This window comes from Phalacrocorax aristotelis, chromosome 3, assembly GCF_949628215.1.
Source record: "Phalacrocorax aristotelis chromosome 3, bGulAri2.1, whole genome shotgun sequence".
Taxonomy (NCBI): Eukaryota; Metazoa; Chordata; class Aves; order Suliformes; family Phalacrocoracidae; genus Phalacrocorax; species Phalacrocorax aristotelis.
In genome coordinates this window covers 58,284,265-58,304,541 of record NC_134278.1, presented here as the reverse complement: position 1 = coordinate 58,304,541, position 20,277 = coordinate 58,284,265, and the positions used below count along the sequence as shown (strand labels likewise).

Here is a 20,277-nt window from a genome sequence, read left to right as displayed (position 1 = left end):
GCCAGAATATTGTGGGGGACCATATCAAAGGCCTCACAAAAGTCTAGATAGATTACATCCATAGGTCTTCCCTTGTCTACTGATGCAGTTACTCCATTGTAGAAGGTCACTAGATTAGTCAGGTGACAATCCATAGCAGAGCGAGGAATATGTGCTGAGCATATCAGCACATCTGGAATCCCTCTACAGAAGGAATGGGGAGAAACTGAGCCTCCAGACAGAGCCCTACCCAGGTGAAGAACACTGCTTCTTTCCAGAACCCTTAATAATTTGCATTGGTGTTACCTCTCAGGCATTTGCATTGATGGATCCTGTGATAGCACTGCTAAAAAGTACATTTACATCTCAGTCATTACACTGGCTAACCTTTGTTCCTACTGAAATCCTTATTCTCTGTTTCAGCATAGTGTTGCTAAGCAGGCCTTTTATCATTATTGTTTTCACAAAAAAAAGGCTTACTTAATTACTATCTTTTGAAAAGACAGTCATTCCCACCCTCAGAACAGATGTTTCACCTCCTGCATCAATTGCTCATTTATTGGTAAATGGCTTAGGTTTACAAGCAAGAAAATTATTGTGTTCTTGCCAAACCTATATTAAGATTAACCTCTCTGATGATATTAAACTTCAATTTCCTGTCCTCTTTGTCCACCACAACTCCTGCATCCCCTATAATTGGAACTACTTTCCAAGGCCTGAAACCACACAGTCACCTGTTCCCCTCATCCACTTATAAGCTTCCCTGTGACTCTTGAGAGTTCAAGGACACACTTTAACTTGTGGTGTCCCATCTGTCTAAAACTTATTTCCTCTTCTCCCTAAGCCACTGAATCATTTCTTTAAATCTCACCATAAAAACTCCCTGCTCTCTTTAACCTATGATTCACAACCTCTGGAAAACATTTTTGTGATATCCTTCATGAAGCATGCGCAGTAAAAAGGAAATTTATTGTAGTCTGGTTGAAGCAAGCTATACTTGAGGTGCTAATGTGACTGGGGATTAAGGGTCCTACAGGGTCCAGTCAAGATAGATTGACCCTTGCAGAATCTATTGAAGTCTGAGTATTTACATTCACTCACCTGAAAACCTCATAGTTACACCCTTGCAGGCTTTAGGCTGTTGTCTTTCTTCTTGCCCTTGAACTCATAACTTTATTCCTGATGTCAGATGACACCACTGAGTTTTGTCCAGCCTCAATAAGGTGCCTATTCTGCACCCAGTAGAACTGAAGAAAAGGATGCAGGCCCCCTATCTCTCCCTCCAGTGACCAGTACCACTTCCCCCATCCTGACTATAGGTACTCTCCAAAGAGAGCAGCAGTAGAAATTAAAAAATCACAGCACTCCTCTGTTGATCCAACTAAATGAAGGATGAAAGTTTCATCATTGTTTCCTTATCTAAGCAGTCTGTGATAGATGGCAGATTCATCTGTCTATTATAAAATCTGAGCAAGACAATTGGATCTTAGATTGGTTCCATCCAGTTCAATGAGAGGATGCAGGGAGGCAAACTCACAAAGCCAGATGGGCTACACAGTGAGGGTGAGGGGGAGCTGTAAGAAAAGATATGTGTGAAAATTAGTAGGATGGTGTGGCACAAACAGTATCATCCAGAAACTCATGTGAATGGTACCTATTTATAAGGCTGGTATTCCTCCCCATACACAATGCACTCATCATTACAGCAGGTAATTTTCTGTACTCCTGTTGAAAAGGCCATTTAAATCTAGCTTTTTTGTTTAGCTCAGCTAAGCATTTTATGCTTATGCTTGGTTTTATGCCTTGAAATAGTCTTGGGATGGAACTTTTTACGCTATTTAACTGACACTTGCTTGAACTGTGTTTTTTTATTTTCAAGCCTTTTGTACTGGTCAAAGCACTAGAAATGGAAGAAGAAAGCTCCAGTTCACATTCATGTGACACCCAGGGTTGTGACTAAATCTTGAAGGCTTGCAATATATTTTTCAATGTTGATACATTTTGGAATATATTAAATTGTGTGCATGCATAGAGGCATTATGCATATGGACACATGTTTTCTGCATATAAGAAATAAGACAGTAACACAGACACAAATGTCAATGTGTTACTGTTAGCATCACACTACTGCAATACGGATGGTAGCACAGGGGTACAAGCAAAACCTTTTTACCTCCTGAGTGATTACTGGTATATGAGGGTACAGTGTAAGAGGAAATGGACTTTGCAGAAGCAAGTACAGATTCGGTGGAGTTATTTTCATTTGACATTAAAATATAGTTGTGTACGGGCACATCTTTTTGACTGCTGTCTGTCTCTGAAAAGTAGACAAGCTTTAAATGAATTAGCAATCAATTTTGATAGAAATATTGTTATGCAAATCTATTTCTAACAAAAGGCGTTCTGAATGATGGCTTTCAGATTTGTTATTCTGTCTTTATAAGCCTACAAATGGGGAAAAAACCAAACCCAGAGCATGAAATGAGGATTTCATTAACACTGTATTGTACCAGAGAGTACAGCAATAGTGAGTAAGTGTGTATGAGGGGTAGCTGAATAAGGAAAAGAAATGGATTAAAAATATAAGTGTCCAAATCCTTGCTTTTATTCTGGAGCCCTCAGTCCGTAAGCATCAAACCTGCATTTCTTACCATATTCTCATACTTCATTTCCAACCTGGTCTATAATTTCTAAGAGTGATATACATAACAGGCACTGCAACAACGATGGTTAATAACAATAACGAGTAACTAAAATAAATCATGGCCCTGTTAGAGAGGCCCTGTATATCTCAGAAAGTTATGGCTAACATTTATTCTAGCTCTAAAACCCTGTAATTCTGAGGATGATGTAATTCTTTAAACTGACTTAACTTCCTGAAAGTTCATATTATTATATAGTTTGTGATCATACTGACTTTCGACTTTTGTAGGTTGTTACCACTTAATTATTGCAGGTGTCTCAAAAGCATAACTAATGTAAAATATTACAGAAGAAAGTTAAACCAAGGTAAGATTTCCATTTGATTTATAAGCAATAGAGTTTGGAACTTTTTTTTTTTTTTGAACATGCACATCAGAATAAATAAATAAAATTAAATACTCACTCCTGTTATGTAACGAGGTCTATACTGGATGGTTCCAAATAAGCCAAGTATGACTACAATAATGTGTATAAAATTTGCCAGGATGGGTGCCCACTGATAACCAAGGAAGTCAAATATCTGCCTCTCGAGCACAGAAACCTATGATTAAAAAGCAAAAGCATAAATAGATTAGAACAGACCAGAAAACATCTGTTAGGGCATTTCCCCTTCCCATACCCAAGATAATTGCCCTGAGTTAAAAAATTACTTCCATCAGCAGTAAAATGAAATGAGTTTGCAATGTTTCACCTTCTTGTTTTAATGAAAGCTGCATTTCTCGCTGACAGTTTACTGAGTTATATGCTGTTAGCTAAAATATTCATGTGGGCAATTCTACTGAGATACTAAACTGTTCACTAGTATGGTGTGTTTGCAGGAGGAGAAACACAAATAATTTCGTTATATACAGTAACGAATGCTATAATATTCTAGGGTATCGGTATCGGTGCTGAAAGTAAGTGGCAGGTTTATGACCTCTTCTCAGCTACTTTGCTTCCCTTCACAAACACCATCTTTCAGCCTAGTCCTGTCTCTTTACTTCCACTATTTACCTACCTTTTGGTTTTTGTTCTTCCCTCTGCGCCCAGATATCCTGTCAGTGAGCTTTTGCCCGTAACCAAACGTGTGCAACTTTTTGACCTGGTTCTACTGATAATTACTCTAGTTTACCTCCTCCCACTGTTACAAACATCAGCAGAAGTATAAGCTGTTGCCCAAGACTCTACATACTTAACCTTAAAAAGTGAATTAAGGGGCAATCTTGGGCTGTTGATAACTGTTTTCAAGCAATAACATTCCAAGCAGATAGATCAGAAAGTAGAAAAACATCATTTCTAACAATATCAGTAGAAATAATTTCAGAATTAAAATAGTAGGTATCCCTTAATTAGTATTCAGACATTATATCAAAATACAGCCCAACCCATAGGCTGAATAGCATGTTTTGATAAAAATAATATTGTTGTGAATATTAGAAGGCAATGTAATGGTGAAACAAATTTAAAAGAAACGATAAGGAGTTTCTTTGACACCATCCCAACAATTTCACTGACTGGAACAGTGAATAGATGACTTCCATGAAAATGTGAATGATAAAAACAAAATAAAAATAAAAATAGTAATGACAACAACAACAGCACCAACACCACACACACAAAAGAAAGAAAAAGCAGGCTGCTTCTTTATAAGTTTCATTAATGACAGGTGACTATTTACTCAGTCTATATTACCTTGTGGATTAACTGAATTAGGTGTATCTGCCACAAACTCCATTCATTTAAAAAATAACACTTTCTGAGATCAAGTACTAAATGAATAATTAACTACTGTTCACCACTGTTCTTGCATGATATAGCTATGGGAGAATTTTTCAGTTTTCATGCCACAGTCCACTGCCACACCAACATTTGCTTTTTGAAATTAAGTAAGAAATCTTGCCATTAAAAAGACAGCCTACACTTACACCAGTACTGTAAATTTAAAGAGTGTTAACTATATAGTACTTACTGGCATCTGTTGATCTTTAAGACAGGGATTCTCAAAATAACCCTGGGGAGGTTTGTCAGCCATATCGTTCTAAATTTGGAAGGTCAGGATTTCATGTCAACCACTGAATTCCTCTCTACAGCAAAGATTCCTTTCATGCAATGCATCCAGCTTATAGTCAGTCTTGGTATTTTGCCTAGCATTTTATTTTACAGGTTTATTGACAGAAAGAGATTTTGGTCCTACATCTTCCAGGATCTTAATGAACTGATATGTGCTGTCCTACAACTCTCCAGAGCAAAGCAGCATCACAGAGGAGTTCCCAGAATCCCAAGACACAATATTCTAATGGTGAAAATGTGATGAAGAATGAAAAGGAAGGCCAAGCTATAATAAGAACGTAATGAAATCTTAGACTCCCTGTGCCTCTAAGTTTATCAGTAAGAAATATTTCCTTGACTACTGACATAATCGTTTATATAAAAAAGACCAACATGTGGCATAAAGATGTGTTATGGAGGTCTGTGTGAAGTCTATCAAGGGTATCGGCAAATGACCTGCTACACCTAAGGTACTGTTAAGCAGGTAACAAAAGGAAAATGCTCACTCTGAGCACAAAACTCTTATTTTCAGCAGCTGAACGAAGGTTAAATTGCAATAGCAAACCAGTAGCAAAAACAGTCTAGACTGTACAAGCTTCTAGTACAGTAACACTAGGGATTCAGCAAGCAAAAAAATACAAGGAATGACGCAAATCATTCAACCAGTAGGAAATCATACAGTTAAGTATGCCACTTATAGAGGAAAATTGCAGCACGTTGTTAAATACACAGAAATGTAGAAAACATAATACTCCTGTTGTAAATTTAGGTTAAAAGGAAACTGCACTGTCATGCATCAAGCATGTTTCGAGTTTTTTTGGTGAAAGATGCAGTAGATCCACCAAAGTAATTTATGGGGCTGTGCTGGATAAATGGCTATCCCGTGTCAATCTTCACTTCCCACATGCCAATGTACTACTTTTTTTTGTTTGTTTTGACTAGCAATTTCTTCAGTACCAAGTAATCACTCCCTCAGATTTTGTGCCCATGTTGAAACTTCAGGTGGGGGCACCTACCAGAAAACATGGCACAGAAGGCAGTGCGAAAATATTAGCTGTGCAGAACAAGGAGATGAGTCTGCACGACCCCTGTCCCCGTGTATCTACCTCACGTTTGCCATAGGCAAACTTGCTATTAGACTTTCTCCTGCCACTTCAAGGAATCAGCTGTGTGTGGGGCCTGCTGGATAGGTGAAATGGCAGCGTTCTGGTAGGCTGTGCAGAGATAAAATGCAGCTGCTCTTTGTTAGAAGATCAGACTACTGCAGCAAGGTGTATAGCAGATATATCAAATAGAAAATACAGGACAGAACGAGACCTTTATTCCCACTTCCTGAAGAGAATAGGGTGGAGAGAAAATAAAAACAACCTACAAACACACAGAAAAACAATATGGACTTACTACGTGGTGTTACTAAAAAAATATCTCATTGGGTCTGTGTTTCTAAAAGAGAAAAAGTGAAAAGTAGGACACAGTACTGACAAAATCTATTAAAACAGTATTATGTAGCTTCCTCCTCTTCCACAGATGCTAGAATCATAAGGGATTTCCTTACATATCAAAAGAAAATATAGACCTGATTTTGGAAGATTTTTTTCCTTAACTTTAAAAACTTAAAAATTTTGGTTAAACAACTGCATTTCTTTCTCCAAATCATATCCAGCAGCTTCAAATGTTTAATGATGTTTCAAGGACATTACAGAAAGAAAAGGTCTGACAAAGAAATATTAATCTTTAAAGTCTAGGAATAGATAAAGAATTGTCCATTTTCTTCTTCTTCTGGAAACAAGAGTTTAAAATGAGAATAAAAGAGGAAAAATGGATGCTTTGGATGAAAAAGTACACTATGGTAAGAAAAGAAAAATATGTTTTAATTCAACTCCATTTTAATAATGTAGTGAATCCAAAATGTAGGGTTATGAAGAGTCAGTTCCTAATGTTAGAAAATGAACATCCACCGTGTCATCTTCTAAGGCTTCCAAAGAAATAAAATATCATAGACAGATTATCTTACGTGATCACCGATAAAATTATAGAAGAGTTAAATGTAATTACAGTGAACCATTTTTACTAATGCATTATTTTTTCCAGACTTCTGCTAACTGTTTTAAAAATAAATACAAAATAAAATCAGCCTATATATTGTCAAGTTGGGATAGTGCAAACTATTTCGAGATTCTTGTCAGAGGCTGGTTGTTAATAGGTTAACAGTGTTACTGATCTTGCGGGATCTAAGAATTGAATTTCCAGATAAAGAAAACCATTTTGAGATGATTCTTAAAGTATATGATTGGACTAAAATTTCAGACATGAACCACAAAGGAGAAACCAGTCAAAAGATGATTTATAACACAAACTCCAAAACGGAAAATGACAAAGTGCTTTCCCTCGGAAAGCTCCTTGAGAAGAAACTCAACCATAACTACTTCACAATGATGCAGAATCAAAACTTTGCATTGACATAAATTAAAGTGCACACAGGCACACGCGTACAAGCGGGTATGTATGGCCCCGCCAGCCAGGGCCCTTGGACAACACACACAGCTCAGAGGCACCCAGTACGCTGTAGGGTGGGGGAGTGGGACAGGGTCACACTCAGTGACGGTCTCACCAGCTGAGTCATGGTAACAGGCCCTCAGCCCACTCCAAAGGAAGAAGAGAGTATTAGCTTAAATTGCAGTGAAGGAGAATTAAGCAACCATGGTTTATATCAGGACTGGTGCAGGCTAAGAATGAGCTACAGAAATTAAGCTCTAATCAGTAACTCATTAAGTCCCCTCAGCTCAATTGTGCTGCATCAGATGCCCACAGCTTCTAATCATTTGCTCGTGTTTTTAGGTTAGACGCACTGTCTTTTAATGACTTTCAGTTCTTGGTTTTATGGCATAAGAAGTTAAAAAGAGCCCAATAAATACGAGTATTTTGGGCCTGTGTCTTATGAAAGAATTCTAATGCTAAAGCCTACCTGCACCACATCTAACATCCGAGCTAACTGTACCCCAGCACTATCATCGTTTTGAGACAGAATGCATATATTTGTGCCATTCCTTTGAGAGGTTCATTTAATTTTTCATCAAAATTTCAGATAGTATCCTGAGATACAGGGCCCAGTTACTCAATGAATTCTCCACAGTTACCCAGCAGAAAAACAGAATAATATTTTGAAAGTCAAATCCATACAAATACACCTATACATCTGCAAGTGTGCATGTGCATGTGAGTCAAGTCCTTTACTGCAAGACAGCAGCGAAAGAAAAAAGACTCCTTTTTTTTTTTTTTGTAAGATGAAAGGAAAAACTAGAATGAAGTTCTGTGAAGAGCTGTGGACACAATGGTGTTCTCAGCGCATCTAATAAAAATCCATTGCAAGCACAGGTAATTCCAGTTAAAATCAAGAAGGAATTAGTTTTCAACTGTCCGCTGGTTCCTTAAAGGAATCACATCTATAATACTAAGCCCCTGTCCTTAATCCACTCGATGCTGCTGAGAGAAGGAATAGGCCTTGACCACACTTGATAAGAAGGTAATCATAGTTTTTAAAAATCCTGTGTAGGACCACATCCCTGCATCATGTTGTGTACAAGTGGATTTCTGCTGTGACCTACTGAGGACAACAGGGCTCTCCGTGGGTATGGTACAGAGTGTATTCTACTCTCAGTCTCAGCTGCCGCCTTCTCTAACTGAACAGAGCAATAATAAAAAATTGGTAAATACAAGCCTTCTACAGTAGGTTTTCTGTTATGTAGTAATGAGAAGCAGAACTGTTATCTAAATAACACTTCAGTTATTATTACCCCTGACATGAAAATAAGAAAGATTCTAGCTAAAGCTGAGCTGGTGAAGCTGACAGTAGGTTTAAATAAAAATGATTTACTGTGCTCTGAACATATCTTCAGGGTATTATATTCACAATTTATAAACATTTAGACTCCACCATATATACATGGAGACCCAGTGACTCAATAACAAAATCGAAAGCCTGTCTTCCAAATACTTCCCTGAAAGAATCACCTCCTGTGTGAGCAGGCAGAAAAAAAGAGGAAATTGCTGGCAAAATGCTTGGTCAACAAGTTCTATTCTTGCAAAATACTTTCTTGACACAAGTTATAAAACACCAATATCCATGAAAGAGATAAATGATGGGAAAAAAATGGGCAAAATCCCTATTTTACACTCAATGATTTGATATGTTTAATCCTGCTTCCCAAAATTATTTTTAGAATAATATTTTAGGAACTATATTGCTAGAATTATGATAAAAAAACTAATTAAATAAGTGTTGCACTTAAGACGTAAAATTTTAAAACATGGACCAAATACTTGAATTCATAGCAACACTTTATGTAGCTACACAGAGTTGTAGAGATAATTTGTCTCAGATGTTTGTAGGTTTTTTTACTGTACAAAACCCAAGTCACCTTTGCTAATGACTTAAAACAACAACAAAAATTCAGACGTCGTGAGGTATAGTAGACTTCACTACTCTCGAAACCAGAGGAGTATTTCAGATCATTAATTTTTCTTCAGAGCAAATTTTATGTACAACTGCACACTTGATCCCAATGACTGGCTTAAATGGGTTGTGGTCTTAAGTTCATGCTACAATATGTTTCAGAACCACATACCTTTGCATGCCTGAAAGAAAATTTGAAAAATCAATCTCATCTGAGCTGTTCTACCCATGAGGCTAAATATCATAGAAGTCAGCTACAGGATGAACTTAAGTAATAATAACTTAGAGGTGCTAAGAGTTTTAATCCTTATAAAGTATTTTACTTTCTGTTAATGAGCATTTGTAATAACAATTTATGCATTATTTTAATAAGACATGTCTGCAGTCCACCAAAAGCAGGAAGGTAATGACTGAACGTGCACAAAATTGGTTCAGACTCAAACTGATAAATTGGGTCAAGTTATAAGGTTCATTTTTACCTTAAAACCAAGATAATGTTATTACACAAAATTCTTAGCTGTCAGGTGCCAGCTAGAAGTGTAATAAGCATTTAGTAAGACCTGCCCATGTGTTTTTTAGGAACATTCAAAATCAGATGAGCTGCACACGCCAAAAAAAGAAAAGATCTTCTAACAAAGACAGAATATATAAGAACAATTTAATATACTTGCTTAGATGTGATTTTCACTTTTAGAAGGCCAGATTTAGAGAACTGGTGAATAAAGACCTGCATCACAGGGGCACAGATGCGAGGGCTGCCTCTCCACTGTGCTTCTGAAACGAAAGAGTACAGGGCAGATAGAGCTGACATCTCCTTGCCTGCCACCTCAGGTCTGGGAGCAGTATAGCGACATAGTGCCCGCACCAGTTACAGGACCCTGCTACAAAAGCTGTGCCAGTTTACTGTACAGGCTTAAGATAGGATCATGGATTAACAAAACCACTTAAATATACTGGGAACCTGGTGTATACTGGAGGCAGTGCTCTGAACTGCTAGCTTCATGTGACTACCTGGTACAAAGTCAGGTAGGTCACGAGCATGGTCTTTGGCTTATTGCCTATTTGCTTATGTCAAAGGTCTGCAGAGACAGGCTAACTGTGACTGTGGCCAAAGGAGGAATCATGATAGATGGGTTAGTGACCACTGGTGGGAATAGGTTTAAACACTGCCAACACACCCAACCCCATCTTCTCCCATTCTGCCACTGACAATGGGAAGATCAAGACTGATCTCTCGGTGGTTCCTTTCCACCTCTCTGCCTTAGCCCTATTCCTCTCTCTCTTTCCCCATCGCATTCTTCTGCTAGCAAGAGCATTGAAGCCCTGGCTCCCACGCCTCATCTTTAAGGTGGCAAAATTCAATTTTACTGATGCTACTGTGAAGCCTTGAGCCAGTTCTGAGCCTAAAAATACTTTTGAATTCAGCTTTAATAATATTCTATAATTGCACAATCTGAATTTGCCTGCAGTAAAGCCTGAAGGCAAAATCAAGCATTCGGAGAGCATTCAGAAAGATTAGCCTTATCTAATACTTTCAAATTGTTTCTGTCCTTATGGAAATATTTGACAATAAAACAGGTCTTGCTTTTGTTCACAAAGATACAACTAGTTTCTACACAGTAATTCAAATTACAGTATATTACATTTGTAAACTCAACAAAGATGCGATAATGCTGTTTTGGAGCTGACAGGAGGACGTATCTAGGGTATCTTAACTTGAGGTAGTGAAACTATCCTCTGTGTATGTTTCTTCAGTCAAAAACAGAATGTGGCCTAATACCTGAAAAAGAGTTACCTTCGAACAACAACAACAACAAATTAGTCTCTACTCCGCAGCACACTTGAAAGAAACCTCATCAGCCAAATAATTTTGAGTGGTATTGGCAGGCATCACTCACTATCTCATCAGGACTGAGTCTTATGTGATAATAAGAAGTACGCATTTGGTATCAGAGGACTACACCAAGTGGAAATAGACAATCTAGAGTCACTATGGTGGTTTTACTTGTATACAGACGTAAGAGTGTCCACAAAGCAAGAAAGAAAATGACAACTAATTCATGTCAGAACTGTAAGGCACAGAGGGCTCCTTGCTTTGCAGTCACTCATTCCACAACTAAACCTGGATAAGCAGGATGTTGACTTTGTCTGACCTTACAGAAATGTCTCTCTTAAAATGCCTCTGCTGGAACACTCATTATTCTTATATAGAATATGTGAAGCCCCTGCTACATTTTCATCCCTTGGCATAACCTGAAAACTGACATTTAGACTACGCAGACCACTTTATGGAACAGAGATAATTGCCATCAGATATAGTCAGAAAAATTTGTAGCTGCTAAACTTTGCCTGTTACCTGTGTATAAAGCTATTAGTCCTTAGGGAACTCCAAGTAGTGCTGAAGGCAGCAATGCATCTTTGCAACGTGGCTACCTTAAGAGTCAGACTTGTCATCTGCTCCCTGCACCAGTCCCAGGGACAAGCACAAGGTCTTAGATCTCATCTTCCAGATGCCCAGTGACCCAGGTCCATCACCTTTAAATTTGACCACAGATGGGGATCACCGGGTGTTGTCTACAACCCAGTTCCACAAACAGAATTTTCTCTCCAAAGGGTGAAGCCTTTTTTTGCAAAGAAAATGGAGCATTCTCATAGGCTAATTCAAGGCTGTTGATTCAGCTCAAGAATCATTGATTAGAGCCACCCAATTTGCAGCAATTTTCAATATTTCACCATTTGTATTCAATCTGCCTTGGAACATGTTTATAAGAAAAAAAAGCGGCATATGAAACACTATGCTGTTACAGTCATTACTATATATGAGGAAAACCTTAGGTCATAAGGCAATTGGGGTAGGGGTCCCGATTCCAACCTCTGTGGACAGCTAGAGTGAGTCAGTCAGATACTGCCCTCAAAAAGATCCCATTAAACATTTCAAGGAAAAAAATAGGGTTTTTTCCTGGTTTTGTGAAACAATATGTTTAAATGAATGGGACCCTAAGCTTTCTGTTTTAAAGAAATACAAAACCCATCACCTGACCCTAGAAAGCACGGCCTTGTAATGTAAGAAAGCAGTACAGATTACAGTCTCATTCTTTTGCCTCTTCCAACCTTAAAGCTATAATAAAAATAAAAGGCAGACTGGCCATTCCTTTTCCCCAGCCCTGATGACAAATGTAATGAATAAAAAGCTAGTCTGTAATGACTGATGTACTAATACTGTAGGTTGACCTCTTTTTAGTATGCCAATTCATGTATGCATACAAATATCTCCTCCTCTTAAGCACATTGTTTCTGAAATATTACCTGTTTGCAGCCAAGCCTTATCAACGTACAAGGTAACAAATAGTGAAAAATGGAGCAGTTTTAACAAAGTTCTGGCTTAAGAGACAGTGAATCACTCCCAGTATGTTAAGATTGAAAAGTTAAAAATGTGAGGGACAAGGAAAAGGATAGATGCAAAGCTGTGACAAAAGACTAAACACACATGATGAACGCTTGCAATATTCCACAGTGAACTGCTAGTGGGTGCCACAGTACCCCAGAGATGAGAACGGTGTCAAAATATTACACTTCCACGCAAGTAGATTGTGCGGAAAATAAAATGCAGTTGGATCAAAATTAAAATGTTCAAACAAAAGAGAGAAACAGGAAAGGAAACAGAGATACTGAAGAGGGATATAATGTGCCCTTGTATTTGCATAAATGTTTACTGTGGTCAATAATGTTTCTCTGATTTACACGGAGATAATTTACATCAACTAGAGGTTAAACACTGATTTTTACTGAGTGTTTATTTTGTGTAAAGGTTAGTGTTGAGTGTCCTGGACTAAACCCATTTGTTTATCCAAAATATGCACTCAAGCACAGTAGTAGTCTCTCAGCAGGTATTTTGATGATGACAGTATTGTCAAATATCTAAAATGAGAATTTTTTTTTTTACTTTGCTTCTGTACTTCATATGGTAAAATACTGATAAACAGTAGTATACTTCTCTGTATTGGAACAAGAATAAGAGTTTGCTGACACCAGTTGGCCCCTTAATTTCGTGACGAAGCCTGGAGAGGGCTGCCTTCATAGCTGATATTATGGTGTTTGTGCAAGATTTTTGCTTCATAAAAGAGCCAATCACATAGAGTAAAAAAAAGAAAAAGCTTCATTGTCATAAAACATCATCTCCCCTTCTACATTTGCCTTCAAATCTTCATTTTCCCCACCTTCCAATTTGCTTTCTTTAATGCAGTGCCCACAGCAATACTCCTTGGAAGCAGCAAAAGCTATAATCTAGAACTGCTGCAAGCTCTCCTCCAGCAGAGCACTATCCCTGCCAATATCTGCCATCATTCAAGTGGCACTTGCTGGCATGATAGCACAGAGTTGCAGCAATTTCTTTCCACTTTTCCATACCTCATATCCCCAGCTGTTCCAGGGGGTGATCACCTTGCTGGTTTGATGAGGTCTAGAAAACTCAGCAATAATTATTGTGCTGGCAGTGCTGAAGGCAGCCAGCATCACTAAGGCAGGAATTGGAATGCAGCCCAACCAACATAGCAGAATCTACTAATTTGTTGCACTGAATATTTTGTTGTAAGAAATAATCATGAGCCTTGTGATAGACTATGAAAGGCAAATTACATTGCCTGAGCCAGACTCTTCTACAGTGTCTAGCAAAAAAAAAAAAAAAGAGCTGACAATTTTAGCTGAGCTGCTTAAATCTAGTGATTTTAAGTATTCTGGCTTGTTAGTAAATGACCTCCTCAAATTATACAAAAAACAATCATCTATCTAATCATGACCTGTCAAAAAAGAGGTGTTTGTAATTGTTTTGACCAATTTACAGTGGATTAGAGAAGGAGAGGAAGGCTAACAGTGTTCAATTAAATTTTATAACATATGCTATCTTACACAAGATTGTAAAAAATCAAACAGTGGAGCTTTTTCCTATAATCATATTAGTCAGTGTTTTAAATGATGCATGTCTGCTGACTTTCTAACCCTTGCTAGACAGTAGCTTTTAATCCAATTATTTAAGAGTAACTACAATGTCTCTTTCAAAGTGGACTCCCATTATTAATGAAGCAATAGAAAAAAATAGCATTTACGTAACACTAAGTGTCTGCACATTTCTTAGTTGTAGTGGTTTAGAGTGGCAACCTCTCTAGAGAGAGTATTTTTAACTCAAGAAAAGATAATCTGATAATATTGTGTATGCTGCTTCTCTGCTAAAGCAAGAACATACCTTTATGCAATGAATGCTGCACCTGCTGGTTTCTGCTTTGTGTTGTATGGCACTGTTTTGACTGGGGTAATGGTTTATCCTGTGGTTTATCTCTAGCCTGATGACATGCTGATTAGAACTCCATTTCCAATGAAGATGTAGGCAACTGACGTCCCTGGCAAATAGTATAGTTAGGAACTTACATTAATGAGAACTGCCTTCTTTCTGAGTGGAAAAATATAACCAAAGCAGAGTCAACCTTTTTCACCCCAGCTGCTCTGTTACTGCAGCCAAGGAAAGAAAGGATCAATGCCTATTCAAAATGCCCTGCTATTGACAGGTTGGAGAGAAGAAAGGAACAGATAAAGCTTTTGCACATCTGGGAAAATATGAAGAAAAAAACTGGAGTCATCAAATTTTCCCTTAACTTATCCCACTATACAAAGAGATCATGCCAAAAAGTAAAACTCCTGGGTAAAGACAGATTTGTATTGTGGACAACTAACCAAAGGGCCAGCAGATTTCTGCCCAGAGCTGCCAATGGTTGTCAGTGTCTATGATATTTTTGAAGTGATGTTCATGTTCTTGCTTTGTGAGAAGCTCAGGTAGGAACAACTGCTTTCTGCATAGCTGCCCTCCCCTAGGTGAGACCACCTTCCCTGCTGTGGTGAATGTTGCTAAACTGTGATCAAGCCTCTTCCTTCATACTCTGCCCAGAAGTAGATTTCACCACATACGTGGATGTAGAACCCTTACAGCTGAGCAAATAAAACTTCCCCATATAATGCCACTGCTTTCCTAGGGAAGAAGACACTGGCCTATCACAGTCATAACTTCTATTTAGAAAGCAGAAGTGAGGTCCAATCTACATAATTTAGGACCCCAGCTTCTGTCTACATTTTAGGTACTGAAGCTCCACCAAATTTCTGATATACTCAATGAGCGAATGTGTCTCTGAAGGCCTCCAGAGGGACATTCGGTCTGACTAAATGCGGGTACCCAAGTGAGACAAACTGAATCTGATTCATCCATTTCATCTAAAAGAGTTGTAATTATTACTAAATTAATTGATACAGCTGATAGTCCATGAATAAACTGTCAGGCTGTATGCTGTTCCAGGGGCTGCCACAGATTCCCCATGGGATTCAGACAAAATCTTTTAAACTCAGGGTAACTCACCTAGGCAGTATTTAAATTTGGATTTCAAGGTGAAGTCACTTGGAACCATAGATTAAATTGACTTTCTCTAATTATTAAGTTCCTATCTATTTAAATGTTTCTGAATATTTTATTCTGTGTATCAGTTTAATGTATAAGGTTAAACATATTTAAAGGAAATATTAGTTTTCAGCATTATTATACACTGGAATTTCTCTTCCACCCTTGTAAAAAGAGATCAGGAATGAGAGGTGACACCAGCTAGTGTCCTATAAACAGTCAATGTGATGGAGTATAAATTTGGTCAAATGTTACTCAGCCAGTTTCTTCTCTTACTATATTGCAGACTACAATTAGGTTAGATTGGGAAAATGTTTTGATGAATATAATTTGTAGTAGGAGAATCAACATTACTTTTGCTGAAGGATGTTAAGAATCTGTGACTGAGCCTTCCCAGTATACCAGTTTTTTCATAAAGATTTGGCAATACTGAACATTTGAAGAAAGAATACTGTAAGAAGAGGTTATGTATGGAAGTGCTGAAGATTTCTGACTATTCAAAATCTGCACGGTAGATGATACTAAAATGGAGAGCAAATTGTTGCAAAGGATATCACAACACTGAATGACTAGATATCAAAATGGCAGATAAGACAAATTCCTGTAAATGCAAAATTATGTACATCCCTGGGTGGGATATTTAACATACACAGTAAATTATTCTAAGTTAACTATTACTATTCACGAAAATGTAAAACTATTCCAGATAGCATAAAATGTCAGCTTGCTGATAAACAAAACCCAGATTTTAAAAATCAGCAGGGAAGAGTGGGCTATGAAAGAGAGAACTGCACTGTCAAAGAGACTACCACAGCATAACTGGAAAACTACAAAGAAATATAACAGGGATGATCAGAACAGTGGAGGATTTCTACTGAGGACAGACTAAACCAATTAGGACTCATGAAGTCAGTAACCAAGAGCTGTAGGGGGATATGAAAACGTCTTTAAAATCAAGGATGTTATAAAATAAATAAGTAGGGAACAAGTTTCGTTATTTCTCTTAGTACTAGGCATAGAGGCAGCCAGCTACGATGATGTGAGAAAAAGTAAAAACAAAAAAAATAAAGGAAATATTTTTTCACAGGGTGAATAATGAAACTGAGAAAAATATTGCCACAGGCTTTTGTGTTTTGACAGAAAAAAATTAGAGAATTTTATGGACAATTAGTCCATTGATAGCAGTTAAAAATGATGGTCTGGCCACAGCCTTTGGTTTAAGAAGTCTCATAATTACTGATAGCTGAAACCCGAGAGGGTAAATTGAAGGAATGGCCATTCTGTACAGGGTTCTGCACTGTTCACTAGGTAACTGCTACTGGCTGCCGCTTGAGGCAAGTTTCTGTGCTTAGGTGATCTTTTGTTCTAATCTAATATGGCTTTTTTATCTTCCATTTGAAGCAGCTCAGAGATTTTTTTTTTAATTTAAATTGCAATGAAATTACTGTAAAATCACAAATCATGTTAAAATTATTCCCATCGACAGCATACAAGAATGTGTATACTTATGTATGCTTAAGTCAAAGAATATTATGCCTTCAGACATTTGGAAGTGTTAAGATTTAAATTGGGTCAGGAACAAAACCAGTATGATCTAAAACCATATTGCCTAAACTTATTTGTAAAATTACTTTAAACACGATCATTTCAGAGACATACCCCCTTTACATTTCAGTAACAATGCAGGACATTAGTCTCTTCTCAGGTCCTGTAAAAAGCTTCTTTCAAGTAGCTAGTGGGAAAGACCAAGAATTAGGAGAGTATAAAATGAAGTCACTTCCTTTATTTACAACTCCTTATCCATTTGTTTCCATTGTATTCTCATTGCACATGTTACATAAGCTTGATGCTGAACAAACCTAGTTCAAAATTTTGAAAAATACTGGAAGAGGCTCCATTTACATGTCAATATACAAGGGAGGCAAAGCTGAGGCACAAGTCAAGTATTTGTAGATAAAATGAGATTACAAGAAACCTCGGGCCCAGTATGGATTCATCCATCTTTTGGGACGGGTTGTTTTGTCTGTCCTGGGACAGGTATTGCTGTGCTGATCCTACTCAACTATTCCTCTTCAATTGTTCTGCTCCTCTGTGGTCATTAGCAAGTCTAAATAAATAAATAGATTCGGAAGACAAAAGCACATGAAACACCGCTATCTTCATTTTAAAAATAAGGAACTGAAGAACCAGAAGGATAGAGACCTACCAAAATTCACCCAAACAACAACTGAGTACTGCAGCATGGGGAATAGCTGACGTCCTCAGTCTTGCTGAGAGCCCTAACCAGTGAAGTACACAGCTTTTGCTTGCACCGAAGACAACTGCTAGGTGGCGCTTTCATTATAAAGAAGCAGAGGAGAGATGCTTCACTGTTTCTAAAAGCATCTGTTACCTGTATTACCACCTGGTTCTAATAACGTTTGCCATGAAAACCTGTAAGACCCTGAGGTGCATTAATAACAAGGTTTTGGTGTTCCTGATGCTTTAAAAACATCCAAATTATGAATGCTTCTTTATTTTAAATAGCCCTTTAATGGGTTAAACACTCGCTGGCACGGCACTAAGAGGTGACACATCTGGTAACTGCTACAGGATAGACTCCCACTCAGAACTGTCACTGCAAGAACAAATCACTAAGTATATTTTCAAAAGAAAAAATATCACTCCGATATGGCAGATTAGTGCAATATCATGCAAGTTGGCGCACAAGACGGAAAAAGACTTTTGCAAGCTTAAAGTGTAATGTTTGAGGAGAAAATACCTGTCCTATGAAGCCTGTATAGGAAGAATGGAACAGCAGATGGAAAATTGAGTGCTTCATCGGCCACCTGCCAACCACTGCGTGGTGGCCAGGAAAAAAGCTATGCTTTTTTAAGTTAAAAAATGGAAGGTGAAGTTGGCACTAGTGGTAAAGTGTACCAATTTCAGGTAATGATGTATAGCTTATGCTAAGCTTAAGAAATTCAAGGTCTGCTTTGAAAAGAGCAGAGGTAACTGAAATAATGAGTGGTGGGCAAGGCACACAAGACTGTTGCTAACTAGCCTTATAAGCCTTCCTATATACCTAATCTCCACCTTGAAGCTTTCCATACCTAAACTAGCAATCTATTTGCTATGGGTCACAGAACATGAATGAGCTGTTTCTTTTTATGCCAATGATGGTGGAAAACAGGTTGGATAAGGGAATTTCCTCCCTGTGTCATCTAGCTAGGACTTTGCACAGTTTCCTTGAGATGCAGGTACGTATGAGTTCTAGGCTCCTTGACCTTCTACAGTTACATTATGTTACACAAGACATATCTTCTTAGAAGAAGAAAAAAGAAAAATGTAAAAAATATTTTTAGGAGACATCCAAATCTTGATTACAGCACCTTCTTCTTGTTGTGAATCCACAAAGGGAAATGACTAAGCAGTTTGCAGCTAGCTGGTATCAGAAGTCCATAGATAAACTGCATTACTGTAGCTATGATATGACAACTTCATTGCCTTGGAAAGCAATACCAATGGCAAACAGGTAATGATTAAAACAGACAGAGATCTGGACAGTAAATCTGGAAAGTAATAAGGTAGGGAATCAACTTTCTTTTCCTATTATTTAAGGCCAGAAAACATGGATGTAAGCTGGACTAGGTGGGCACGTAGTACTTGCAAAAAAGGTTACTTATATACATGTCTAATATGGACTTAGAAATCTGAGCTTCCTATCTCTGTGTTTTTTAATCATTTGGGTCATTAATGTAGGCAACAAGAAAAATAAATCTACTTGTATCTAGATATTATGACTACTGCAGCAGGCAACATAGCGATATCGTCTGAAGGATAACATCATCAGATATTTCAACACAGTCAAAATAACGTGAACTAATATAAACACACTGTAGAAAAATATTAAATTTCTTTGCACGAACATTTGAGATAGTATCAAAAAATTGTTAAAAACAAAGACAAAGAGTTATGGAATTATCATGTATGTTAACCTGATATTTTTCAATCCCATTGAGTTTCTTAACTTGTGCCATTTCCCCATGTCACTGCGCTCCTCGCTCTGTCCCTCACTGGTGGCAGTATGTGCTGCTGAGGAACCCCATGCTTTCCTTCCAGAGCCTGTGTTATGGGTTATTGCCTAACACAAATTTGCCTGATTGCACAATACCTACTAGGGCAGCATTTCATTACTGGATCCAATTAAGCTATTGTAACTCCACGTGTGTGCATAGCAGAGATTGTCTCAAAAAACTGAGAAGTCATATTAAGCTGTACTATTCACTTTCTTTGACATTTTTCTCAGGAGGATGTTTATGAGAAATCACTTCAGATTTTGGTGATTACCTTTTTATTTATTTAATTTGACACCATAAATTAAGAAATTTCTCATTAGTGAACAAAAGCAAAAACCTCATAGTTATTGGAAGTATGAAGCCCAGCCTTGAACAAAGCTCAGATGAAACAAATTGTCTTCAAGTCATATAATTTCCATTCTAGTATTGTTAATTAACTCACATTTTACTTGTAAACCTGAGCTGGGTGCAGGTGCCCAGGTGCTGGCAGCGGGGTCTGCAGGGTGACCCCTGTGAGGAGTGGCCAGGGCTGCCCCAAGCCGGACACAGCCGGTTCCAACCCACCCACTGCGGGCACGGCCGAGCCCCGCAGCCGTGATGGAGGCGCCTCAGTGAAAGCA

The 20,277-nt window shown here is 37.9% G+C and overlaps 1 protein-coding gene across 2 annotated transcripts in view; it reads right to left on the bottom strand.

The window, feature by feature from the left end:
• Nucleotides 1-20,277, bottom strand: part of NKAIN2 (sodium/potassium transporting ATPase interacting 2) — a 557,051-nt gene that overhangs the window by 308,462 nt on the left and 228,312 nt on the right. For both annotated transcript variants that reach the window (XR_012659647.1, XM_075087553.1), the window contains exon 2: nucleotides 3,086-3,223. Coding sequence is in view for 1 of the 2 variants with exons in the window: in XM_075087553.1 (XP_074943654.1) it covers nucleotides 3,086-3,223 (138 nt within the window). In the remaining variant the exon portion in view is untranslated. The remainder of the gene's footprint in view (nucleotides 1-3,085; nucleotides 3,224-20,277) is intronic.